The following is a 26,814-nucleotide window of genomic DNA, read 5'->3' on the forward strand; positions in this document are numbered from 1 at the left end:
TACTAAGGAAAATAGAGTTGACACAGTTGCAAAACCTTTAAATGAGTAGATACTCTTGACCATGCTAGAGTGTGTTTTATAAGACCGTCCATGCTTGACTGTGTGTTTTCCCAACTCCCTGTCCTGAGGACAGGGAGTTGGGCCTTTTCGGGCCTTTTCGCCGAAACTGTATTCTGGGACAATCCATACACAGATACTTAAATGCATGCAATTTTGACAGTATTCAACATTTAAAAAAAACTAACAAAACACTGAATTTGTTTCCATTCTAATACATTTACAATTCCTTGACTGATATTTTTATGAATGAACATTTCTGTCAGTCATGTTTTAAATGCTCTTTGAAACCCCCCAAAATAATTTACTACGTCATTTTGTTTTAAGAGGTGGGACTAGAACAGCATTTGATATTGGGTAAACCATCACATGCACATGCCATCGATGGGTGGAATTTAGATTCACGAGGTACAGCCCCTAGCAGTACGTCTTGTCTCAGGCCACAAGTAGATGGCGTCTGACTACACTACAACACAACCAATACAGCAAGATAGCTGAGTCACATAACTAGGTAGGCTACTGTGGAAAAAGCAACAATACAGAAACGGGTGTGAACACGGCTATAGAAGCGCCTGGCAATTATCGGGAATCGTCTTGAAGATGTTGTCCATAACGTTGAAGACTCTTCAGCAGCAAACGTTTAAAATCGAAATAGATCCAGAACTAACGGTGAGTAGGGGAAGTTAGTGACTCTGGTAAATACGCTTGAGGCCGGGGGAGAGGGGCTGGGAGCAACCAGGGCCTTGGTCAATGCGATCTAATCAGGAGAGGGGGGTGCTATTTTATATCATGTTTTCATTGTTCATGTCACATTGTAACAGTTGGGTGTTTGTGTCAAATCGCGATTTTCGTTGCGTTTGAGAGATTGCCTGGCTGTATCCTCATGAATGACGACGCAATATTTCACGAGCCCGGTCTAGATACCAAGGAGGCGCTCTCGTGTACCCCTTTTTCTGGACTATAGGAATCGGGTGGAGGGGGGCGTTCTGTACATTTGTTATGACAAAAGTGTGTATTTGTTAATGCACTTTAGGCCTACATCGAATTTGTGTTTTGTATAAAAGAGGCTGTAAAATTACAAACCCCTACCAATAACTGTAAATGAAAATGAGTAGACTAATAATATTATAATTATAATAATCATAATAATCATAATGATAGTAATAATGAATACAAATATGCATTTGAGATCATCTACATTACAACTATTCATTTTCTCTATAGAAATAACGTCATACCCAATTAGTGGGCTATCGATTATTACAATTGATTTAATAATTGGTTCTTATACAATATTATGACTGATTGCTGTTTTCAATACTTTTCTAATGTCAACACATTGTCTGCTTTGCATATTCATCTGCTCTATATACCTGCCTTAATTTACCGGTAATGTTTCCCCTTTAGAATGCAACTACCAGAATACCTCACATAGCAGTAACCGCTAGGGTTCTACCTTTAGAGTTGGTTTGTACTATAGTACTGCTGTCAATGAGAATACTTTCCCAGTCAACACACCTGGTAAAATGGTTTAGCTACATACACCTGATTAGCAAGACACTGATTTGTTTAATCGGGTGTGTTAGCAGTAGCACTGGTCTTGATCAAAAGTCTGCATACCCTGAGGGTCCACGGGACCAGGCTTGAGCAACGCTGCTTTAGCGTAACCTTTAGATGTAAATAGTAGTACTGAAAGTGCCCACTAATGGCCCTAAGTATGGCTGTGCACAAGCTATGGCATCTGTGTTACAAACTCTTTCTCTAGGACTATATTGCTGATTGACTGACAGATAGATTACATTGCTGGCAATAACACTGTCTGGTGAGCAACTTTACATCTCTGTTTTAAAACGGGAACGTTTATTACTGTATCATTAACTTGTGTAGTGCGTGTCAACTTTAAAAATAAATTTATGGTGTATCACATAAGGGAATGTAGATCCATTGAAATGCATCTGTCTATAAATGTATCTGTATACTTCCTCGAAGCACTCACAACAAGGTGAAGTAATGACGGAATGTGAATTACAGCTTTTCACTACAACTCCCACAATCCTCAAGGATTCTGCTTTATGACTGAGATGAGACATATAATGTGTCACCATGTTAGGTTGAGGAGAGGTGATCTCCACAGAGAACTAATCTGAAGAATGTCCCGCCTATAGAGATACAACTAAATGGGTTCTATATCTAGTCCTGTTTAAAAGCTTGTCATTATGTCATTATGTTATTGGCAGGTAAAAGCCCTGAAGGAGAAGATTGAGGTTGAGAAAGGGAAGGTTGGCTATCCAGCCGCAGGGCAGAAGCTCATTTATGCAGGTAAGCGAGGCAGCTTATCTTTAACTGCATTGTTGGAGTAATCTTGAATGTCAACCCGACACATCTGGAATGTTGTAGCCTATATATTTAATTGAACAGGGTCTTCTTGTTGTGTTTTTATAGGCAAAATCTTGAATGATGACATACCTCTAAAAGACTACAAAATTGATGAGAAAAACTTTGTGGTGGTCATGGTTACAAAGGTAAGATTTCAACACTATTTTAATGTATTATTTGGTAACCATTCATATGTGAGGATAATATGGTATTGATTAATTTATAGTAAACCTTAATAAAGGACAAACAAGACAGACATTAATGTGCTAATAATACTGTCATTACAGCATTAATGACAGTGGAAGCAGAAGTTTATCATTTGTATTTTTAGAAATATCTTATTCATTGATATCTAAAGATGAGATAGTTGTCTGTAGTCACTGTGGTCATCTCTGGGCAGTCCTATTTGTTGTCTCCCTACAGCCCAAACCTCCAGCTCCTCCACAGATTTCTCCTCAGGCAACCGCAGCCCCTGCCTCTACCCCTGCTCCTGCCCTTGCACCTCCTGTTGTTTCTGGGCTGTCCCTATCAGACATTGCCTGTCCTACTTCCTCTCCTGCCCCCATGGAGATCTCAACCCTCTCCCCTACACCCACACCCGCCCCTGCCTCAAACCCCACCAAATCAGTGGAGCCCTCCACACCCCCGTCCCCTGCACCAGACCCTGCTTCTATTCCCCCTGCAGCTCTGGGGGCCAGTGCAGCTTCAGCTCCAGCCGCAGCAGCATGCCCCGTCCCTGTCTCCCCCTCAGAGGACAAGCCTCACGAGGAGCACCCTGAACAGACCCTCGCCACAACACCAGCCCTCTCCTCCTCTAGGTATTGACATATGATACAATATTTTGTTTCTAGAACATCTTATTTCAAGATTTGGATGGCTACCATGTTTTTAGTTAATAAATGTGTCTGTTTTGATCAATTATTTTTCTCTCACAGCCTTGTTGATGACTTAAGTCTCTTGGAAGAAGCAGCATCAATACTGGGTAATGAAGAGTCTAGTCTAATCTTTCACATCACAATATCATGCTTCGTCTTCCCATTGATTTATGACCCTGTATCCTTTTCCCCTCTCTTCGCGAGACAGTGACAGGACAAGCGTATGAGAATCTGGTGTCTGAAATCATGTCTATGGGATATGAAAGGGAGCAGGTTATTGCAGCGCTGCGAGCCAGTTACAACAACCCAGACAGAGCCGTGGAGTACCTGCTAATGGTGAATTTCCATCCTATCAGTGATTTAATGGTAAATTAGTGTATTATTACCTAGAAGCAGTGGAGCCAGTTCCAAGGTTCCATCACACTCTTTTCCATCCAAAGACTCAGTGCCAGACTCTACTGACAATCTGACAGCAGTATGCACACAGAATACAAAAGGATTTTCAGTTCCAAAGCTGTACACAGTTGTTTGTGTGTTTATCCATCTGTGTCCTTTACAATGAGAAGCGCTTTGATCACTTGCAAAAGAGCAATATAAATGCACTTCATTATTATTATTTCATTTTCCTGAGGGATCATAAATTCTTCTCTACATCCTCCAGGGGATTCCGTCCGAGGCTGACCTTCCGCCAGCGGAAGCGCTTCAACCCACAGCTCCGGTCAACCCCACTGCCCTAGCTCCTGCCCCAGCTCCTGCCCCAGCATCTGCTCCAGCCACAGATATAGCCCAGCCCCCACCAGCAGCCACCAGTGAGACCCCCCCCCCCACTCTTCTCTTGTTCTTTTACCAGCCTTATGTTGCTCTCATACCAACCAATCATTTCTCTGGACAAACACTGCCAGCCAGGCCCGGTCCTGGCCGTTCTTCCGCTCTTGGCGATATAAAAAATGGATGCCCTCCTTTCCCCAGAAAACTAGAATAGTCTAGCCTACAGTGTCGGCCCGCAATGGAATTTTATGAATGCCCATCCACGTCGTACCGTTTGTAAAACAGGCAGTTACATTTACTTTATTTAGCCTAGTCCTGATTCCTGACCAAGGCTTAATTAAAACTAATCATTTTGGCTATTTAAGATCTGCATATCAGCTACCCAAGTTTATCAGGAGTTATTTTGCACCTATTTGCAATCAGAATCAATGTGTTTTCACACAGCGAGAAATGCAGAAGTATTTTCTTCGCTATGATCAGCTCGTCAAAAATGGATGAATAGGCCTACAATTGAAATTATTGATTCATTACAATTTAGCCCACGGAGTGAAACTCTCGGACAGCAGTCGTGAGTAGCTTAATTTTATTCCATATTGTCCATTTTATTTTGACCTGACCTGTTTTTAGGATATGGTGTTTGTTAACCTTTTACTGCAGTGGGCTAAATCAGGGTCACACAGTGTTTCTTGGTAGTCTTAAACAAATCGACTTTGAAACAAAAGTATACACCTCACACACATGGTTATGGCCTTAAAAAAAGGACACCTGTACTATGTCAGATATAGAGTTGAAATGTATTCCATTTTGAGTTTGCATCCCAATATTACACTTTATATACATCACAGAAGACTGAAATATAACAAAACTGTTTGACATAGAAACACCAGATTTTTGTAGTAACAAAAAAACCTTTATTAATTATACAATTATGAAACATATTAATAATATTCCACCCATGAGGCCAAAGAGGGTGCTTTTGGTCATTGACTGCAGGAAAGGGCTATCATGCAAAGTAATATTCAAATCAAAGCACATTTTTAATTGATAGGGTGCCATTTAGACTATTTGATCAGAGACGTGCAAGATGTAAAAAAAATAAGTCTGTCTCATAACATTTTCATAAATATGGTCTCCAGTTTGTAGGCTACAAGTAAGCATTTCACTGTTAGTCTACACCTGTTGTCTATGAAGCATGTGACCAATACAATTTTATTATTTGATTTGAAAAACCACATAGGCTACAACTCTTTCTACTATAGGCTACATGATTTATGTTAGATGACTTGAGCGTTGGTGGATTTGAGATTTTGTGTCACTGGCCTACACACAATACCACATAATGTCAAAGTGGAATTGTGTTTTTAGACATTTTTACTAATTAATTAAAAATTAAAAGCTGAAATGTCTTGAGTCAAGTAATCAACCCCTTTGTTATGGCAAGCCTAAATAAGTTCAGGAGTAAAAATTTGCTTAACAAGTCACATAATAAGTTGCATGGACTCACTCTGTATATAATTCCTCGCAAAGAAGGGTACCTATTGGTAGATGTAACTGTTTTAAAGTCACCATTGGCCTCAAATCCCTGAGTGGTTTCCTTCCTCTCCGGCAACTGAGTTAGGAAGGACGCCTGTATCTTTGTAGTGATCAACAACATTGTAGTTACTCCACAATACTAACCTAAATGACAGCATGAAAAGAAAGAAGCCTGTACATAATACAAATATTCCAAAACATGCATCCTGTTTGCAATAAGGCACTAAAGTAAAACTGCAAAACATGTGGCAAAGAAATTAATTTAATGTCCTGAATACAACGCGTTATGTTTGGGGCAAACACAACACATCACTGAGTACCACACTTCATATTTTCAAGCATGGTGGGGGCTGCATCATGTTATGGGTATGCCTGTCATCGGCAAGGACTAGGGAGGTTTTTAGGATAAAAATAAACGGAATAGAGCTAAGCACAGGCTTTCCAACAGACACTGGGAGGCAAATTCACCTTTCAGCAGGACAATAACCTAAAACACAAGGCCATTTACACTGGAGTTGCTTACCAAGATGTCATTGAATGTTCCTGAGTGGTCTAGATACAGTTTTGACTTAAATTGGCTTGAAAATCTATGGCAAGACTTGAAAATGGCTGTCTAATAATGATCAACAACCAACTTGACAGAGCTTGAAGAAAGCTAAAATAATAAAAATAATAATGTGAAAATATTGTACAATCCAGGTGTATATTGTACAATCCAGCTCTTAGAGACTTACCCAGAAAGACTTACAGCTAAATAAGTTCAGGGGTAAAAATTTGCTTAACAAGTCACATAATAAGTTGCATGGACTCACTCTGTATATAATTCCTCGCAAAGAAGGGTACCTATTGGTAGATGTAACTGTTTTAAAGTCACCATTGGCCTCAAATCCCTGAGTGGTTTCCTTCCTCTCCGGCAACTGAGTTAGGAAGGACGCCTGTATCTTTGTAGTGATCAACAACATTGTAGTTACTCCACAATACTAACCTAAATGACAGCATGAAAAGAAAGAAGCCTGTACATAATACAAATATTCCAAAACATGCATCCTGTTTGCAATAAGGCACTAAAGTAAAACTGCAAAACATGTGGCAAAGAAATTAATTTAATGTCCTGAATACAACGCGTTATGTTTGGGGCAAACACAACACATCACTGAGTACCACACTTCATATTTTCAAGCATGGTGGGGGCTGCATCATGTTATGGGTATGCCTGTCATCGGCAAGGACTAGGGAGGTTTTTAGGATAAAAATAAACGGAATAGAGCTAAGCACAGGCTTTCCAACAGACACTGGGAGGCAAATTCACCTTTCAGCAGGACAATAACCTAAAACACAAGGCCATTTACACTGGAGTTGCTTACCAAGATGTCATTGAATGTTCCTGAGTGGTCTAGATACAGTTTTGACTTAAATTGGCTTGAAAATCTATGGCAAGACTTGAAAATGGCTGTCTAATAATGATCAACAACCAACTTGACAGAGCTTGAAGAAAGCTACAATAATAAAAATAATAATGTGAAAATATTGTACAATCCAGGTGTATATTGTACAATCCAGCTCTTAGAGACTTACCCAGAAAGACTTACAGCTAAATAAGTTCAGGGGTAAAAATTTGCTTAACAAGTCACATAATAAGTTGCATGGACTCTTTGTGCAATAATAGTGTTTAACATGATTTTTGAATGACTACCTCATCTCTGTACCCCACACATTATCTGTAAGGTCCTTCAATCGAGCAGTGCATTTCAAACACAGATTCAACCACAAAGACCAGGGAGGTTTTCCAATGCCTTGCAAAGAAGGGCACCTATAGGTAGATGGGTAAAAATAAAAAAGCAGACATTGAATATCCCTTTGAGCATGGTGAAGTTATTAATTACACTTTGGATGGTGTATCAATATACCCAGTCACTACAAAGATACAGGCGTCCTTCCTAACTCAGTTGCCGTAGAGGAAGGAAACCACTCAGGGATTTCACCATGAGTCCAATGGTGACTTTAACATAGTTACAGAGTTTAATGGCTGTGATAGGAGAAAACTGAGGATGGATCGAAAACATTGTAGTTACTCCACAATGCTAACCTAATTGACAGAGTAAAAAGAAGGAAGCTTGTACAGAAGATAAATATTCCAAAACATGCATCCTGTTTGCAACAAGGCACTAAAGTAATTCTGCAAAAAATGTGGCAAAGCAATTAACTTTTTGTTCTGAATACGTGTCTTGTTTGGGGCAAATCCAATGCAACACATAACTGAGTACCCCTCTCCATATTTCCGAGCCTAGTGGTGACAGCATCATGTTATGGGTATGTTTGTAATCGTTAAGGACTATGGAGTTTTTCAGGATAAAAAAGTAATGGAATTGAGCTAAGCACAGGTAAAATCCTATAGGAAAACCTGGTTCAGTCTGCTTTCCACCAGACACTGGTATATGAATTCACCTTTCAGCAGGACAATAACCTAAAACACAAGGCCATATACACTGGAGTTGCTTACCAATATGTCATTGAATGTTCCTGAGTGGTCTAGATACAGTTTTGACTTAAATATACTTGAAAACCTATGGTAAGACCTGAAAATGGTTGTCTAGCAATGATCAACAACCAATTTGACAGAGCTTGAAGAATTTTGAAAATAATAATGGCCAAATGTTCCACAATCCAGGTGTGGAAAGCGCTTAGAGACTTACCTAGAAAGAGTCACAGCTGTAATTGCTGCCAAATGTGCTTCTACAAGGTATTGACTCAGGGGTGTGAATACTTATGTAAAGTTAGACATTTCTGTATTTCATTTTCAATGCATTTGCATACATTTCTAAAAACATGTTTTCACTTTGTTATTATGGGGTATTGTTTGTAGATGGGTGAGAGAAAAAAATGTTATCCATTTTGAATTCAGGATGTAACACATTTTTTGTTGTTGAATAAGTCAAGGAATATGAATACTTTCTGAAGGCACTGTATATACATTTTCATTGTTTTTAGGCAGAATTATGTGAGGTGTTATGTGTTGTTGGAGGTGCGTCTTGGTCAGTTTAGTTTGGAAAATGCAGCACTCGTCAATGTGTCGCCCTAGGCAGCCGCCTAATCCTTCCTAATGGGCAGGTCAGCCCTGCTGTCAGCTCACTACTCTGTTTCATAGACGTCTTTGAACTCTGTGTCCATACATTCTTGTTTTGCAGCAGACGCAGTGTCTTCAACCCAGCAGCTCCCCTCGTCTGGTGGGCTGACTGGTGTGCTTTCTGGTGGGCTAACTGGTGGGCTTACTGGTGGGCTTACTGGTGGAGGTACTGGGGTTGGGAACCCCCTGGAGTTCCTGAGGAACCAGCCACAATTCCAGCAGATGAGACAGATCATCCAGCAGAACCCAGCTCTCCTTCCTGCCCTGCTCCAGCAGCTGGGCAGAGACAACCCCCAGCTGCTGCAGGTTAGTGGGGAGACTGGACATCCCAGTGTCTGCATGCTGTCTTTCTCCATCCACGTAGCCATGCTTCTCAGCTTGGCTTTCCAGACGCAAGCGGGTCTGATGGGAGGCTGAGAATATTCTGCACTTTAGATTCTGTTTTGGTTTAGCCTACTAAAAAGGAAATTCTATTTGTATTCGTAAGGGTTTATAGGGAGATGTTCTTTCTTTGCAGCAAATTACCCAGCACCAGGAGCGGTTTGTGCAGATGCTGAACGAGCCACAAGGAGGAGAGATGGTAGAGGAGGGAGCTGAGGCCCAGGGGGCGCCACAGACTAACTACATCCAGGTCACCCCACAAGAGAAGGAGGCCATCGAGAGGGTAGGAGTATTTATGGTTACTAATTATGATTTAACTAATTCAATATTACCTTATCAATTGGTAAGCTCCCTTTGTGTCATTGGTTATGTGTTTCCGAGCTGACAGTTGCAAATGTGTTTTCTTTACAGTTAAAAGCCTTGGGATTTCCAGAGGGACTTGTCATTCAAGCGTATTTCGCATGTGAGAAGAACGAGAATTTAGCTGCCAATTTTCTGCTCCAACAAACGTTTGATGACGAGTGAACGTGGCTGCGTTGGCATGAAGGGGAAGAAAGCAGGGCTAGAGAATGAGTGATAGTGCTACAGAATATGCTTTTGAAGGAAGGAGTGGAAAAGGTTACCCAAAGTGACTGGTCTTCCAGGATGCTTTTCATTGGACAAAGACGTGATGTGTTGTTACTGTGAGCTAGGCCTTCTCCATTCTGAGTGTTAGCTCTCCGTGGGCTCTCTCTCTCACTGCTGCTATTACTGCTGCTTGTGCTGTGTCAATCTATAGAGTTACTGTGGCAGCTTGCCCTCATCATATATTGCTTTTCAACTCCTCACAAATATAACCCCAAACATACATTAGCTGGTTGATACATATTTGTTATGTGAGCCTCATCTCCTGCGAAAATATACTTGAGTTTCCTGTGATAAAGTGACAAAACCAGCAAAATGGCCATGGAACTCAAATGTGTTGTTTGTTTTTAGGCCGAGGCTGCGGATCCGACATTTCTCTGCCCTTCTTTCTGACAACCTAAGGTCCCGAAGCTTCTGCGCATGTGTGGGATTCTCTACTCTACGCACAGTCTCTGCTCAACTAATAGAGAACCCCTTTCACATTTCTCACTGTCAATCGTGAATGATAATTCTTTAAATTTTACAGGTGAAACGTCCATGCAGCATCTGCATACCAACAATGTGATCTCAATCAGTTTCATGGGGATATGCATTTAGATCTTTTTAAACAGTGTTGTTTAGAAGTAGCCTACAGTGTTGTTTTGAATTATGTACATTGAGTGAATTTTAGAGCAGATGGTGCTTAGTTTCAATCAAAGCAAATATTATGCCTAGTGGCGCACACTTGTGTTTTGGCCACATGACAGAAAAATCTGACCACTACACAATCATCCTAAAATCTCATAAGAAATAAGGTGGTGTTTTTTGTCTTACAGTAATGTTATACTATGCTATTATATGTGGTTCTGTTATGTAGAATACTGTCATTATGTGATCTTGCAGACATTGATTCAGCTTTGATCTAACTTTATTAAACAAGCACCATTCACCAGAGTAACGAGTAGCCTGTTCTCTATTAGTAGAGCAGAGACTGTGCATAAAGTAGAGAATCCCGCACATGCGCAGAAGCTTCGGGACCTTTAGCTGTCAGGAAGAGGGGTCCAGAAAAGTCGGATCCGCAGCCACTCTGTTGTTTTTATCATTTGTCTCCATGAAGCTGCTTATTTCTCTCAGAATTTAACTGATCATTACTGTCCAACCTTTCCAATATATGTTTCATCTTCAGACAAAGGGAACTGGGATATTTTGCCAATGAAATGTCATATTAATGTTGAAGAGTTGCTTTGTCACTTTATTTCACCGTTACAAAGTGAACATTTCTTTGTAAAAGAGAAGTATGTTCTGTGATTGATGTGTTATCATATTTAAATGTTATAACACTGTAAAATGAGACATGGTAGGTAATACTGGATTTGGTTCCACTGTAAGGTACTAAATGACTGCACAAAAGGAAGTTTGAGCCACATATATATATATTTTTTTATATCCTAGCTCAACAGTTGAAGGCTAGTTGAAGCTGAAAGTCAATTGAGCCATGTCCCTAATATTATTTTATAATCACTTTAAGCACATACGTACACAAGATTCTGTTCTCTCTGGACACTTTTGTGTGTGTTTTGATTGCCCCTTTTTGTGTGTTTTGATTGCCCCTTTTTGTGTGTTTTGATTGCCCCTGATCCTTAATGTATTATATCAAAAGAAATCATGCTGTAAGTTTGTTATCCATGTAATTACTCTTCCATGCCTTGTGGTTTGTCTCATTTTGTTGAAGAGTAATTGTTTGTTTGTGCAAAACCGTGTACAGCTTTCAAAGGTCTATCGTTAGTCAATATGTGCATAGATGAGTGCCATAGGATTTATGTTGCCTATCATAAGCAAACACCCATCTCATAAAATATGCTAGAGTGAAGGTAGAAGTGCTAGAAGCCGGGGGGAAAACGAGTAAACAACCCACAAAACTGGCCTTGGCTTTTTATTTTTCTCTTGTGTGTAGATGGGAAAGATTGACCCAGCAGAGTTTCTGTATAATACTGTACATGGAGTTGATTTCTGCTTTGGCAAAATGAAGCACTTTATTGTGAAGACTGTTGCTCTGAGAGATGTAGGGTTGGTTAATTGCATGAGTTTATAACAGAGGCTCTAGCTGAGCTATGGCATGCTGTGGAACCACAGGAGTAATGATTTCAGCATCTTACTTTTTTGTTTTGTTTTCTTTAAAACTACAATAAAGGGTAGTTTAAAGGGTTTTAGCCTTAAATGCACCACTTGAAGGTTTATTTAAGGTTATTAGCGTTATGTCAAATAAATAGCTTTTACAAAGCTTTAAAATTGTTTCATTGATTACACAAGGCATTGTATCTGGAAACATACGCAGTTGTAAATGAGAACTTGTTCTCAACTGGCTTACCTGGTTAAATAAAGGTGAAAAAAAAAACATTATGACAATTGAATGAGACTGTTGTGTCAATTAAATCACGTCATTCATAAGGGCATTGCACGTCACAAGCGTGTCCACTAGGAGGTGGTGTTGTCTACGAGCTGGAGGGTGTACTGTGTGCGTTCCCGCAGCAACAGTGAAGATGGCTGCACTCACATCTCTCACCCAGGTAATGTAACAGGAATTAATTAAATATTATGCGGAGGACATTCAGTCGAGCTGTTGTGCATGCAGATGAATGAGCTGCAGTTTTTAGTGGTGTGCTTTTAATCAAATGTGAAAGAAATAAGACGAATGCCGAGGGTGTTTAGCTAGCTTGCTACTAATAACGCGTTAGCTGGATGGTACAAGGCCTTATCACTAACGATAAGCTTACAGAGAGTACCGTAGCCTAGCCAGCTGGCTAGTGGGCTAGCTACCGTTAGCTTGCTTGCAAAATGAACAAGTTACCTAGCTAGCTAATGCTCGTTAGATGAAAGATAATTCGAGAAATGTTTAATAAACATTTACATTTTGATACTTGACAAAGGCGCAAGAGTTATGCAACCAGGAAAGACCAACGTATTGTAACGTTAGTGCTAAACAATACTAGCTAGTTAAACGGTCTGACTACTGCAGCATCAGTGTAATAACACACTAACACGAATAGTTAATGTAATACCATTGTAGCTATATAACACTGTACTACACGGGGATAGGTGTGTAACGTTAGTGCGTAGTGACACAAATGCCTAGGCTATAACGTCGTTATGTGATGATGAATGATGACTGACCAGGTTGTGTGCTTATGATTACTACATTGGCTGTTTTTCTGCTTCAGTAAGATGCCCCAATGTATTGTCCTAACTTGTAGCTAGTTTATCAAAACACAAGCTATGTGTTGTTTCAGACAATTTTGGGAATCACAGTCTCAGAGTTTGCACCAGGAGTCACAGAGGACCAGTTTTGGTTCAATCGCATTAGCTACATTATGCTTCTAGTTTTTTATCTAATTAAACCCTGACAAAGATAGGCTATTAGTGTTCTTGGGGAACATGCAAAAGAAATCCCCTTTGCCATCTTACAAGTTACATTATGCTTTAAAGAGCTCTTCAAAAGGTACTCAAAAGATTTAAAGCCTATTAGATGACATTAATATTTGATGACATGGGACAGGAAATCCCTCTCTGGCTTTTGGTTGTGATAGACCCTTAAGTGGATTTTTAAAGGGGGAGTCCAGATGTCAGTAGTAGGTTTTGTGGGGTGTGTCACGCTATTTGACGTAAGACAATGGTTTCCAGCAGCTGTTTGAAATGATATGACTAATCTGAAAAACCTTTCCCCAATCAGCTGTCAAGTGGGAACCATGTGTACGAGAACTTTTATAGACAGGTAAAACACATTTTATAGTTTGGTTATTACATAGGCTAGTCATATCTACATAGATTGAGGAGAATTCACTTCTTTATTGTTCAATGGCCGCAATAGACAACACTAAACACATTTAACAGTATAGTGTGTAGAAAGAAAAATGTAACAGTTTGGTTTGCTGTGTCGTTTTTGCAAGGTGGACCCAGGAAACACAGGGAGAGTAGGACCCACGGAAGCTGCATTGTTCCTGAAGAAATCGGGCCTTCCTGATGTCACTTTGGGAAAGGTGGGTACTGTGTAGTGCTGCTGGCCACTGAAAGCTTTGGGCAGCAGCATACCCAAGGGAACAGTCCCTGACACTTAAGACTGATGAACTGCTCTGAAAGCAACAGACAATGACCAGCAGGAAATCATGTTGATTAGAGTGTCTCTGTCATCGAGGAGTAATACGACCATCTACATACATGCATGCATGCTTCAGTACCCCCAGAGGAATATTACTGGAAAAGATGACCACATCTTACGTCATTGCCTGGTCTGATTGGATCAATGTCTTTTATTTATCAGAACCTTTAGGGAGTGTACTTGTTTCAGCTCTATTTTGTTTTTACGCATTTGTACCCAGCTTTTGTATTGTTGCCTTGATCTGTTTGTCATACTACCTCTGCTTTGATCCAAATTTATGTAGCCTATCTCAGCTGGGTTACTGGGACTTTTATGCAGATTGCTTGTTATTGACTTTGTACACATTCCCTAATGATTATTGCACATTGAGGCTTTACTTTATGTTTTCTAAGTTAGGCCTAATCCTCTTGTTTGTGTTTGTCTCCCCTCAGATCTGGGATTTGGCAGACCCAGAAGGGAAAGGGTTCTTGGACAAACAGGTAGAAAAGTTATCATTTCCTCTATGTGTGCGATGCCTGATGCTGGGACCCTTGAGGGGAATTGAGCTGCTATTTGTACACCCATAAACAATGCTGTTGTCCCATCTTCTCTTATAGGGGTTCTATGTAGCTCTGCGGTTGGTGGCCTGTGCACAGAGCGGACAAGACGTCAGCCTCTCAAGTTTGAACCTCACTATCCCTCCCCCAAAATTTGTGAGTACAATCCTAACTAGTACAATCCTAGCTAGTACAATCTTAACTAGTACAATCCTAACTACACACAGGTTTCATGGTAGTTTGATGATGCATTTATTTTTTCAAAGGAATTTCTGCTAGGAACACAAGTATTTTGCTACACCCGCAATAACATCTGCTAAACATGTGTATGCGACCAATAACATTTTATTTTATTTATATGTTTGGTTGGGACATTGTGAAGTAAGTGTTAAAGTTTAAGGTTGTTTTTTGGTTGTTTTGGTACAGAAGGATACTAGCAGCCCATCTCTCAGCACATCATCGGTCTCTAGTGAACCCCACTGGGCTGTGAGGGTGAGTCATGTAGAAATGCCCCTGGACCATGTGTTTGGTTGATGAGAGCATACTAAAATGGGTTTTTGTATATTAGAAAAACTGTATTTTATTGTGCAAAACAATGAACAAAATTCAGAGAATCATCAACAATAAGTTTATCTTTTCTTATCAATCGCTTATTGTTATTTTTGTTCATTTCATATTCCAGCCTGAAGAAAAGGGTAAATTCGATGGCATATTTGAAAGCCTTGCACCAGTCAGTGGACTCCTCTCTGGTGACAAAGTAAAACCAGTTCTAATCAACTCAAAACTACCTCTGGACGTGTTAGGAAAGGTTTGGGATCTCAGTGACATTGATAAAGATGGACATCTGGATCGAGATGAATTTGCAGTGGTAAGGTTTACTCCAGTAAACTGTGGAATGAATAGATCTGACTAAACAAATGTTTCATAGCTCATATTGACCTGTGTATGATATAGTAACTGACATAATAGTAAGACATAATAACTGTCTAATAACATTACTAGTAATAAGTGTAACTTCAGTCCTCTTCTTTTCCTTCTGTTCTCCAGGCCATGCACCTGGTCTATCGGGCCCTGGAGAAGGAACCGGTCCCCTCTGTTCTCCCCTCCTCTCTCATCCCTCCAAACAAGAGAAAGAAGTCATTGGTGGGCTCCCTTCCTGGCATGGTGCCTGTGTTGCCCGCCAGTCCCCCGCCCCCCAAGGACAGCCTGCGCTCCACCCCTTCCCACGGTAGCATGAACTCCCTCAACAGCGCTGGCAGCCTCTCCCCCAAACATTCACTAAAATCTGCACAGGTAAACACACATACATTAAACAAACTATCTTGATTAGCAACAAAGCAATCTCTAATTTTTTGGTGTGTAATGTGTGTATTGTGTTATAACATTTATGTAATTTTTCTCCCCGTGAATGTCAGCACTCAGTGAACTGGGTAGTCCCGGTGACAGACAAAGGGCGCTATGATGACATCTTCCTGAAGACAGACTTGGATCTAGATGGCTTTGTCAGCGGCATGGAAGTCAAGGACATCTTCATGCACTCAGGGCTGCCGCAGAACCTACTGGCACATATATGGTAGGAGAGACGATGACTGATGACTGATGCCACCTGATTACCTGACTGAAGTTGAATGTATTACTCATGTTGTTATTATTGTGTATCCAGGGCCCTGGCAGACACCAGGCAGATGGGGAAGCTGACGCGGGAGCAGTTTGCTCTGGCCATGCACTTCATCCAGCAGAAAGTCAGCAAAGGCATGGACCCTCCTCAGGCCCTGACCCCTGACATGATCCCTCCTTCAGAGAGGGGCACTCCTGTGCCAGTGTGTACCACTCCCTCCCATGTACGCATGCACTGACCACACACATGCACAAGAACACACACACAGAGCTTTTATGTGAATTTCCAGGACTTTTTGGGGAGTAAACATTTATTCCCATTAAAAATCCTATTTTCCCTAACCCCTAAACTAATCAAACCCCCAAAAACCCTAACCCTAACTCCTAACACTAACCTTAACCCTAAACCTAACCATTAAGCCTAAAATAACATTTGAACAAATTCAGGACATGGAAAAAGTCCTTGTCAATAAAAGTATTGTTTTCCTACGTTGTCAGGACAATCTGGTCCTGATATTGTAGGAAAACATGTACACACACACACACTTTCTATTTTGGTGCAGAGACACGCTTAAAGTACTTGTATTTCCACTTTGAGACAAAGGTTTACCCATACAACTTTCTTTATGTTTATACACTTTGAGACAAATGACAGTTTAGGAAGATCTAATCCTGTATTCATGTCTGGGATTGACACTCAATGTGTCTCATGGCTAGGACTCATTCTTGTGTTCAGTAGTAGCTCTTCATCCCTTGTCTCTATCCACAGAGTATGTCTGGTTATATGACTCCTGTGGGCTCTGAGATGGCTGCTCTGTCTGAGATGAGGCGGGTGAGTCCCATATTTTGCTTGTTGAAAATGTGTTAGAATGTCCAATGGCCCTGCTTACAGGTGCTTGGTTTAAAAGTGTGAAGGGACTATACAGTTATAGGATCTTAATTGGATCACACTGTTGCAGGAGAACATTCCTGTAATGCAGGAAATTTAAAACTTGTAGTGTATTTAAGGTTTAAAAAGGCTTCTGAACTTTGTAATTTCCACTTTGACATTTCAGACTTGATTTTCCCTTACGAAAAATGTATCAACCCCTACAAAAATGTCCAATAATTATAATCTACATAATAATTCACATTTCCTGTTGCTGCAGGATTATTATCCTGCTGTAGCACACTGGCTCAAATTGATACACTCTGATAACAAAGACATATGCTTTGGCAGCCGTGGAGTGTTATGTGACTACAGTATTGAGCTGTGGAGAGAGTATCGTCTTGATGGACAATAACTATTAATTGATTGATTTGGTGTGAAATTATATGTATGTGGTTTGTATGTGGTTTGTAACCTGGAGCTCTGTGAAGTGATGTGCTTTGTGTGTTTGGAGGCCCCTAAACTTCTCTTTCTGTGACTGTGTTGATTTCTGCTGTCCTGCTCTAGTCTAGTGCTTAGACCCTTCCAGAAGCTTACCGCACACTCTTTTCTTCTTTACCCTAACCTAAACGCTGCTGAATGCTGCTTTCTGGGTTATATCTCTGTATCAGCAAATAATGTTCAAGTTCTGGGTAGGTAACTGGCAAAAATCCGACAAATGCTTTCGATGGCTCACTAGACAGAAACCCAAAGAGATGAAAAGCATTTGTGAGAACTCAGTGACCGTGAACGGTGGTGTGACTTGACCTCCTGAGTTTTCTGATCGTGGCGGTTGTGAACAACTCCCCTCAGACCTTTTTGCCCTCGCCCCGTCGCCCGTCCCTCTGACGTGCTTCCTTCCCTGTGATCTCTGTCTCTTTACCCTGGTTTGGTCTGGATGGTTTGGTGTCGTGGCACTCTGGCTCTCTCTTAGGTCATCTTAAGAATGGGGCTCACTTTCTTTCTCTTCTTCTCTTTCTCTTTCTGTCCATCCACAGGACAGCTCCAGTTCTGTGGGGTCAGGGTCAGAGTTCACTGGAATCAAGGAGCTGGACGACATCAGTCAAGAGATCGCTCAGCTGCAGAGGTAATTCACAACACTGGGAGATATCAAATGTGTAATTTCCTTTCAAAGTGATCACAAAATAGTTTTAATTTCTTATTACTGTTGTTTGTGCCATGTTTGTGCCACTGACAAAGATTTTCCTTTGTTATGTCATATCCAGCTTATGTCACCCTGTATGAGTTCCTCCATTCATTTCCTTTTTCATCAATCATCACTCAACGACTTGATTAAGTCATTGCAGTTTTAGCAATAGTTTAACCTAAATGGAATAAACAGAGCAACTATACACTTTTGTTTTTTTATAAATATATCTACTATCTGCTAAGCAGATTAAAGTGAGCGTTCCATTTGAACCAGGTGCCTTATAACTATTTGGTTTGTCACGATACCAGTCATTTTACTAACGATACGATACCAGGCCAAGTACTGTATCACGGTAGTATCGTGGTACCACGGTGAATTCAGAGGGCCTAGCGTCCGGTTCGCCCCGTCCCCCGATACTGGTTCCCATTTTCTAAACGTTATACGCATTTGGTACACAAAAAACCTGTCAGTGATATTCACATTTCTACTCAATACAACACATATTACATTTAACTTTACACTGTTCACTCTATAAAAGGCCTACCTGTGATTTGTCTGGAAGAATGGGAGAAAGGGATACATGCATAATGATCTGCATGTCATTGTGGCAGTAATGGGAAAAGACTGTATGAAACCTTTACTCTTCAGTTAACACACAGCCAAACACTCTCCCTCCCTCACACACTCTCTCTGTCTCCCTCATAAACACACACACACCACTCTCTCTCTCCCAGAAACAACATACACACTGCTCCCAACTTTAAAAACGTGAGGCACCAAACAGAATGTAAGGAGCACCAGAAAGAGATATATATTTTTATATAGTGTAGGCTTACATTGCGCCTAAATGAATCCTACCTTTTGAAGCACATCTCATGAGTAGCAAACTCTTTTCCTTTCTCCCTGTGCCAATCAAATTTGCCTAGATCTGCTGTGAAGTTACCAGGTTGTTAGCTAGCTACCGGCATACCATGCAACACTAATAGATACTGTATATGGAACACAGTAGCATGGGTGATAACATACACACTTCACAGGAGAAGAATGGTAACAGCCGGTGGTGGATGAGTCCTTCCCTCTCAACCTCATCCCACCTCATCCCCCTGTCCAAGCCTTTTTTAAATGTGTGTATTTTATCACTCTTTTGTTTTCACCACTTACTCTTCATGCTGCGTCAGCACTCTTGCTTTTACACACTGGAATGCACTCAGGTAACCCTCTCTTGGCTGTCACCGTCTGTCGTTTTTCTTTTGTGGTAATCTTGTGTATGGAGGAGGAGAGGGAGGTGGAGGAGGAGAGGGAGGTGGAGAGGGAGAGGGAGGTGGAGGAGGAGAGGGAGGTGGAGGAGGAGAGGGTGGTGGAGGAGGAGAGGGAGGTGGAGAGGGAGGTGGAGGAGGAGAGGGAGGTGGAGGAGGAGAGGGAGGTGGAGGAGGAGAGGGAGGTGGAGAGGAGGTGGAGGGAGGGGGGGTGGAGAGGGAGGGAGGTGGAGGAGGAGAGGGAGGTGGAGGGAGGTGGAGGGAGAGGGAGGAGAGGGAGGTGGAGGAGGAGGAGAGGGAGGTGGAGGAGGAGAGGGAGGTGGAGGAGGAGAGGGAGGTGGAGAGGGAAGTGGAGAAGGAGAGGGGGGGTGGAGGAGGAGAGGGAGGTGGAGAGGGAGGTGGAGGAGGAGAGGGAGGTGGAGGAGGAGAGGGAGGTGGAGGAGGAGAGGGTGGTGGAGAGGGAGGTAGAGGAGGAGAGGGAGGTGGAGGAGGAGAGGGAGGTGGAGGAGGAGAGGGAGGTGGAGGAGGAGAGGGAGGTGGAGGTTGTGTGTTGATGGTTGTGTTTTTCTCTCTCTCAGGGAGAAGTATACGCTGGAGCAGGACATCAGAGAGACAGAGGAGGCCATCAGAAACAAGTCCTCGGAGGTGCAGGTGAGCAGGCATACTATTTTCTCATGAAAAAAATAGGGGGTTTTGACATACAATATGTTTTTTTTATGCCATATGCTGGTTCTCTAAATTGAACAAGGTAGTGTATCATCATGTTTAGAGTTCCCTTCTCTTTTCCCTGATTGTCATTGTTGTGCTGATTACGTGTGTGTGTGTGTGTGTGTGTGTGTGTCCATCAGGAGATGCAGAATGACCTGGACAGAGAGACGTGCAGCTTACAGGAGCTGGAGGCCCAGAATCAGGATGCTCAGGAGCGGCTGGAGGAGATGGACCAGCAGAAGGCCAAGCTGGAGGACATGCTCAACGACGTCCGGATCAAGTGCAATGAGGAGTCCCAAATGGTGAGAGTGGGAAGGGGAGGGGTTTGACAGTGGTCTGGTAGTAATCATGGAAGCAATATGAAACCCCTAGCAGCCTTCAGTTTTGGGGTCACGGCTCGGTTCGATTTCGGTACAACAGGAAAATTAAATGCCATTCACAATTTTCCTGGCATTGTGTGTTGTGACCGGATTGTTATGTTGGGCCTCTCAAGTTTCCACTCTGATGCTGCGTTTGTAACCATGTGGGAGTTGGGAATTTACTAGTTGTGAAGTCTTAAATACCAGTTGGATGCATTCATGTGATTTGAACTCGTTGAGAAAGGCAGATTGGCTAATAGCCAACAAGCTATTAGCATGTGGGAGAAGTGGGTGCTCTGGATGATAGACGAGTTTCCCACTAGTAATTACCAGTTTTAGGGCCGTTCAACAGGATTTTTCCAAGTTGTATGTGGTAAATTCCCACTTCCATCTTGGTTACGAACGAACCATGACACTGCCTCCTTCAATGCCTGATGCGCACTTGTGACTCTCATAAAGGGGGAGTGTCTATAGCATGGTACATCTCCCACTCTGAGGTAATGTGATGGGCTGTCACTGTTAAGTAAGTGCAAAACAGGGTGGATTTGCCAATTCATTGAAAACGTAGGCTTTGGCTTGCTTATATAGAGCGGTTACTACCTGTTTGCTGAAATGGGTGCAAGAGGGAAGTTCGTAACGTGGCTCGAGCACTTTCACGAGGTGCTGCCTGAAACCAACTATTATCAACCACAGAGAATGGGCACATATCCGCGGCTATAAACCAAAGACTGTACAAAATATCGCTCTTGTAATTTCTTTGGCCCGGGCAGAATCAGCTGCCAAGGGCAGATGTTGTGTTGTTGTTTCTTAGCGTTTCCGTCTTGTACGGTATACTGGGACGATGTCGATGTAAATGTGTCAACATATTTGAGGTGTTGGCAGAATGTTCCCAAACTGAAGATTTAAACTGTTTAAATAAAAGATCCCAGAAATGTTCCATATGCACAAAAAGCTTATTTCTCTAAAATGTTGTGCACAAGCTTGTTTACATCCCTGTTAGTGAGCATTTCTCCTTTGCCAAGATAATCTATCCACCTGACAGGTGTGGCATATCAAGAAGCTGATTAAACAGCACGATCATTACACAGGTGCACCTTATGCTGGGGACAATAAAAGGCCACTAAAATGTGCAGTTTTGTAACACAACACAATGCTACAGATGTGTCAAGTTTTGAGGGAGCGTGCAATTGACATGCTGACTGCAGGAATGTCCACCAGAGCTGTTGCCAGAGAATTTACTGTTCATTTCTCTACCATAAATCGCGCCCAACGTCGTTTTAGAGAATTTAGCAGTACGTCCAACTGGCCTCACAACTGCAGACCACGTGTAACCACGCCAGCCCAGGACCTCCATATAGGGCTTCTTCACCTGCGGGATCGTCTGAGGGGGGAAGGGGTGCTGAGGAGTATTTCTGTCTGTAATAAAGCCCTTTTATCATAAAAAATAATTCTGGTTGGCTGGGCCTGGCTCCCCAGTGGGTGGGCCTGGCTCCCAAGTGGGTAGGCCTATGCCCTGCACCCCTGCCCAGTCATGTGAAATCTATAGATTAGGGTCTAATTTATTTATTTCTATTGACTGATTTCCTTATATGAACTGTAACTGAGAAAAAAAATTGCGTTTCTATTTTTGTTCAGTGTAGCTCCCGGCTGCGCCTCACAAAATAACAGTTTGAAATTCAGCTCAGATTTCCTCAAGAGGCATAGGCCTACAATGCAGCGAAGGCATAGCCTATAGGCCATAAAGCCTTCACTATCAATCTGGTAGGCATAGCTTACATCCTCCACTTTCTTCTTTCCTCGCTGTCTCTCCTTCTGTCTCTTGCTGTCAATCTCTTTCTCTACCCCAGATTTCGTCCCTGCAGAACCAGATCCACTCCCAAGAGACTGACCTGCAGAGCCAAGAAGAGGAGCTGAGTCGAGCCAAGGCAGACCTGAACCAGCTGCAGCTGGAGGAGAGCCAGCTGGAACAGAGCCTAACGGCCGGCAAGTTCCAGCTAGAGACCATCATCAAGTCCCTCAAAGCCACCCAGGACGAGATCAACCAGGTGAGAGAGAACCAGGTAGAGGGAGAGGAGAGGCAACCGACATGCTCCCAGTCAGATATGCAGAAGTCCCAGACACAGTGAAGTCGTGTTGGGGTTAGGGTTAAGGACAACGACTCATCACACCTGATTCACACTATAGGGCCAACCCGAACTATGCTGGCTTTGATATTTTATTGTCACATTGTCCTTTCCAGCATGGTTCCAGCACAGCTATGGTGGATGCATGACCAAGCCAGCCCAATTCAGCTCAGCATGGCTCGGCTCGGGTTTGTCCTATAGTGGGTGTGAATCAGGCTAATGTGTCTGGGATGTGGGAGGACCCGTTGCAAGACACTTTCTAGTGTGACCACCAGGGGGAGAATTTTTGTCAGGAATGATTCAATTTGTGCTTGGTCTTCACTTCTGGAAGATATTCAGCACAGACTGGAAAATGAAGGGGTACTTAATTTTCATAGAAATTCTAGTGAAGTTTTAAAAGTGCATGTCATCATAGTTTACCCCTCTTGAATTCATTTGGAGATATCCGTCCTCAATCAGGTTTGGGTGTGGCAGTTTCAGTTAGAGCATCAAATGTTGTACCTCCACTTTCTGCACCACCATAATCATCATATCTAACATGACTTCCACAGCACCAGCCCACGCCTCAGATCTCACATCACACTCTCACATCTCTCATATCACCCCGAGGATGCTGAGCCATAGATGGCTGTGTTCTCTTTTATAGGTGGGGGAACGTCCCTTACCTTACATTGAGATAAGTGAGAGAAACATCCATTCCGATCTACTCTCATTATGAACAGATAGCAGCACTTACCTACTTCCATACCCTGCAGCGCCAAATCATATTGACTAATATCATAATTCATCACTCTTCTCTCAGTGAATTCAAACCATACTGAGATTACACCACTAGTCCCGGTTGTATTCTAAGACCTCCATCTGTGAGGAGCCAAGGGGAATACCAGCACTCAGCTGTAGCCACTGCAATGTGAACTGAACCATGTGATCCCTGCACTGAGACTCTCTCCTCCCCTGAGTCAACGTGTGTCTAGGTTTCCTTCAGTGAGCCCTGCACGGGGCCATATTGTGAGAGGGTTTCTCTTCACAAATGACTGGTCCCATTCAGGGCTTGTCGGAGCCGTGTGTAGTGTCTTGTGTCACACTGCGTCACCACCGTCAAAAGGCCATTGAGTGGGTCGTAGAGCCACGCCGGTTGATCATTTCCTCGCGATCACCTGCAATAATATGCACTCACTCTCCGTTTCTTGGAAAGCCATTAGGCCACTATATTGAATTGAAAGAGATTATTTGGGGATGGTGGCTGATTTTGATGAAGTCTCTCAAGAACACATTCAGATGAAATGATGTTATCACAACCTTATGTACAAACACATGCATTCACATATAACTGTGTTGTTACTCTTAACAGCCCTAATATCCTCTGTGTTGATAGAAACCCTACATTAACCTACTGTGTTTGTGTTGTGCTGTGCTGTTCCTCCAGGCTCGCAGTAAGCTGTCTCAGATCCAGGACAGCCAGCAGGAGATGACTAAGAGCATCGAGCAGTACAACAACACACTGAACGGGACCCACGGAGGCAGCATGACCAACCTGGCTGACATGAGCGAGGGATTCCACGACCGCGAGAACGGAGGGTTCGGAGCCATGGTGAGGAGACCACACTGCTCAGGAGGTTAAATTCTGGGCCCTGGAACTACGACTTGTTTTTCCTAGCCACGTCACGTGGCTCTATTTGTAAAACTATAGAAGTAAGCATGTAATAGTAATACACTACATGTATGTGGACACCTGCTCGCCGAACATCCAAAATCTTGGGCATTAATATGGAGTTGGTCCCCCTTTTGCTGCTATAACAGTCTCCACTCTTCTGGGAAGGCTTTCCACTAGATGTTATAACATTGCCACGGGGACTTGCTTCCATTCAGCCACAAGAGCATTAGTGAGTTCGGGCACATGTTGGGCGAATAGGCCTGGCTCGCAGTCGGTGTTCCAATTCATCCCAAAGGTGTTCGATGGGGTTGAGGTCAGGGCTCTGTGCAGGCCAGTCAAGTTCTTCCACACCGATCTTGACAAACCATTTCTGTATGGACCTCGCTTTGTGCACGGGGGCATTGTCATGCTGAAACAAGAAAGGGCCTTCCCCAAACTGTTGCCACAATGTTGGAAGCACAGAATTGTCTAGAATGTAATTGAATGATGTAGCATTAATATTTCCCTTCACTGGAACTAAGGGGCCTAGCCCGAACCATGAAAAACAGCCCCAGACCATTATTCTTCCTCCACCAAACTTTACAGTTGGCACTATGCATTCGGGCAGGTAGCGTTCTCCTGGCATCCGCCAAACCCAGATACGTCCATCGGACTGACAGGTGGTGAAGCGTGATTCATCACTCCAGAATAGTTATTGTGCTGATGTTGCTTCCAGAGGCAGTTTAGAACTCGGTAGTGAGTGTTGCAACAGATTTTAATTTTGTTACGTGCCAAGCACTTCAGCACTCGGCAGTCCCGTTCTGTAAGCTTGTGTGGCGTACCACTTTGCGGCTGAGCCGTTGTGGCTCCTAGATGTTTCCACTTCATAATAACAGCACTTACAGTTGACCGGGGCAGCTCTAGCAGGGCAGATATTTGACGAACTGATTTGTTGTACAGGTGGCATCCTATGACGGGGCCACGTTGAACGTCACTGAGGTCTTCAGTAATGGCCATTCTACTGCCAATGTTTGTCTATGGAGATTGCATGCCTGTGTGCTCAATTTTATACACCTGTCAGCGATGGGTGTGGCTTAAATAGCCGAATCCACTAATTTGAAGGAGTGTCCATATACTTTTGTCAATGTAGTGTATATAAAAGAGGTACATTGAGGTTGAATGCTTGGTGTCAAGTGGAGAACTGGTTAAACCTAGAAAAGCAGAGTATCCAACAATGGAATGACTGCCTATTGTTCTACTCTACTGAACACATCTGGTACATTTGGACTTGAACAATGGATGGCAGCCATAGTGTAAAGGTGTAGTTCATTTCAGCCACATCTGCAGATCATGGTAACATGATGATTCATTGTCGCCTGCTGGCCTGGGTGTGAAATTCAGCTGTGTGTTACTGGATCTTATCAGATAAAGAGAATATGCTAAACCTTTCCCTGTAAAGAAAAGAGGTATCTCTTCCCTCGTTTAGTGTCAGAAATGTTCCATTCAAACGAGCGACTCCGGGGCATACAGAATCTTAAGTGGGTTATATTAATCCCATAGTTTGGTTATATCTTATTTAATGTAATTATCTTGGCTTAAATACTCTTGCACGCTGTTATTTTACCTGGCAGCCCTCTGTTATTTCGTCTTAAAAGGGCTCGAACACTTAGCGCTTATTCTTGGCCCTAATTCTGGGCAGCGTTGGATGTCATGGCGGAGTGAATAGAGGGATCACGGTCAGGCCTCTTATTGAAAAGAGGAGAAGTCCTGCTAATGAAACATAACAAGTTAGCGTTTTCATAGCCAGGGCTAGCCTGGCACGTGAAGGCAGGTTTTCTAGAGAAACCCGACACCCTGAAGAATGTGGGCCCTAACAGATGGTTGTTTCCTACCGACTCGGGTGCTTTTTCATTGGGACCAGCTGAGTGCTGTGGGGCGCAGCAGACACAGAATGGGCAAATTGCAGAAGAATGAAAATTCCCTTTGTGTTATTATGGTGAAACTCAAGCTCGGAGGGCTCTCTGGTCTGGTCGAGTCTGTAAGCAGCAATAGTGGTGCTTTTCTTCAGGCACACATTCCTCTCTCCGAGGTCTCTGTTAGTGTTGTTGAACTCAAATTCCTCCACTTGAACCTGAGTGGGCCCTTATAGAAATATGAAGTATTTGATTTGATAGCTGTCGTGTTTGACAGCTCGGCGAGACTGAATAAACACATTTGTCGACGTACGTTGGTTTTTCTCCTTAATGTCTGTCTGAGGGGAAAATGGTTGGAGATGGTGGCGGCTCTCCAGAGCCAAACAGACAAATATGTTTTTCTCCCCTTCTCAGGAGGACCCGTTTAAGGTGAAGACATCTGGGTTCAATAGCGTCCCTCAGGAGATGCACACAGACCCCTTCCACTCCGAAGACCCCTTCAAGACAGACCCGTTCAAAGGTGCTGATTCTCTCTCCTCTCCCTCTCTCCCTTTCCTCTCCTTCTCTTTCAACGACCTCTGCAATCGCTCATCTCTTCCTTCCATCTGACTCATCTCTCCCGTTATCCCTCCGTCCTCTCCTCCTCAGATAGTCCTGCTTGAGTTTCCTCTCCTCCTCACTCAAATGTTCCCACTGTGCTCCCATCCTCCCTATCCTGACATTATTTGTAGTTTCACCAGAA

General features: G+C 42.7%; 2 protein-coding genes across 11 annotated transcripts in view; both read left to right on the forward strand.

Moving 5' to 3' along the window:
- Positions 1 to 407: 407 nt before the first annotated feature.
- LOC121533615 (UV excision repair protein RAD23 homolog B-like) lies at positions 408 to 12,117 on the forward strand. Of its 2 annotated transcripts, XM_041839716.2 has the most exons (10): positions 408 to 726; positions 2,295 to 2,376; positions 2,500 to 2,579; positions 2,857 to 3,251; positions 3,369 to 3,415; positions 3,517 to 3,644; positions 3,970 to 4,117; positions 8,795 to 9,039; positions 9,251 to 9,397; positions 9,526 to 12,117. In XM_041839716.2, the coding sequence occupies exons 1-10, from the start codon at positions 658 to 660 to the stop codon at positions 9,637 to 9,639; spliced, it is 1,455 nt and encodes a 484-aa protein (XP_041695650.1). In that variant the 5' UTR covers positions 408 to 657; the 3' UTR covers positions 9,640 to 12,117. The 2 variants fall into 2 exon arrangements, with proteins under 2 accessions (XP_041695650.1, XP_041695651.1); XM_041839717.2 differs by lacking the exon at positions 2,295 to 2,376.
- A 97-nt stretch (positions 12,118 to 12,214) lies between these two features.
- Positions 12,215 to 26,814, forward strand: part of LOC121533612 (epidermal growth factor receptor substrate 15-like 1) — a 39,471-nt gene continuing 24,871 nt past the window's right edge. For 6 of the 9 annotated variants that reach the window (XM_041839712.2, XM_041839705.2, XM_041839710.2 and 3 more), the window contains exons 1-18: positions 12,215 to 12,284; positions 13,445 to 13,486; positions 13,662 to 13,751; positions 14,302 to 14,349; positions 14,467 to 14,562; positions 14,833 to 14,898; positions 15,089 to 15,274; positions 15,454 to 15,699; positions 15,822 to 15,979; positions 16,070 to 16,247; positions 16,793 to 16,855; positions 17,563 to 17,583; positions 17,929 to 18,017; positions 19,915 to 19,987; positions 20,185 to 20,346; positions 22,251 to 22,448; positions 23,953 to 24,117; positions 26,487 to 26,592. In XM_041839712.2, the coding sequence (XP_041695646.1) occupies positions 12,258 to 12,284; positions 13,445 to 13,486; positions 13,662 to 13,751; positions 14,302 to 14,349; positions 14,467 to 14,562; positions 14,833 to 14,898; positions 15,089 to 15,274; positions 15,454 to 15,699; positions 15,822 to 15,979; positions 16,070 to 16,247; positions 16,793 to 16,855; positions 17,563 to 17,583; positions 17,929 to 18,017; positions 19,915 to 19,987; positions 20,185 to 20,346; positions 22,251 to 22,448; positions 23,953 to 24,117; positions 26,487 to 26,592 (2,014 nt within the window). In that variant the 5' untranslated portion in view covers positions 12,215 to 12,257. The remainder of the gene's footprint in view (positions 12,285 to 13,444; positions 13,487 to 13,661; positions 13,752 to 14,301; positions 14,350 to 14,466; positions 14,563 to 14,832; positions 14,899 to 15,088; positions 15,275 to 15,453; positions 15,700 to 15,821; positions 15,980 to 16,069; positions 16,248 to 16,792; positions 16,856 to 17,562; positions 17,584 to 17,928; positions 18,018 to 19,914; positions 19,988 to 20,184; positions 20,347 to 22,250; positions 22,449 to 23,952; positions 24,118 to 26,486; positions 26,593 to 26,814) is intronic. The other 3 variants (XM_041839708.2, XM_041839707.2, XM_041839711.2) reach the window with 3 other exon arrangements.

This window comes from Coregonus clupeaformis, chromosome 20 (genome assembly GCF_020615455.1).
Source record: "Coregonus clupeaformis isolate EN_2021a chromosome 20, ASM2061545v1, whole genome shotgun sequence".
NCBI lineage: Eukaryota > Metazoa > Chordata > Actinopteri > Salmoniformes > Salmonidae > Coregonus > Coregonus clupeaformis.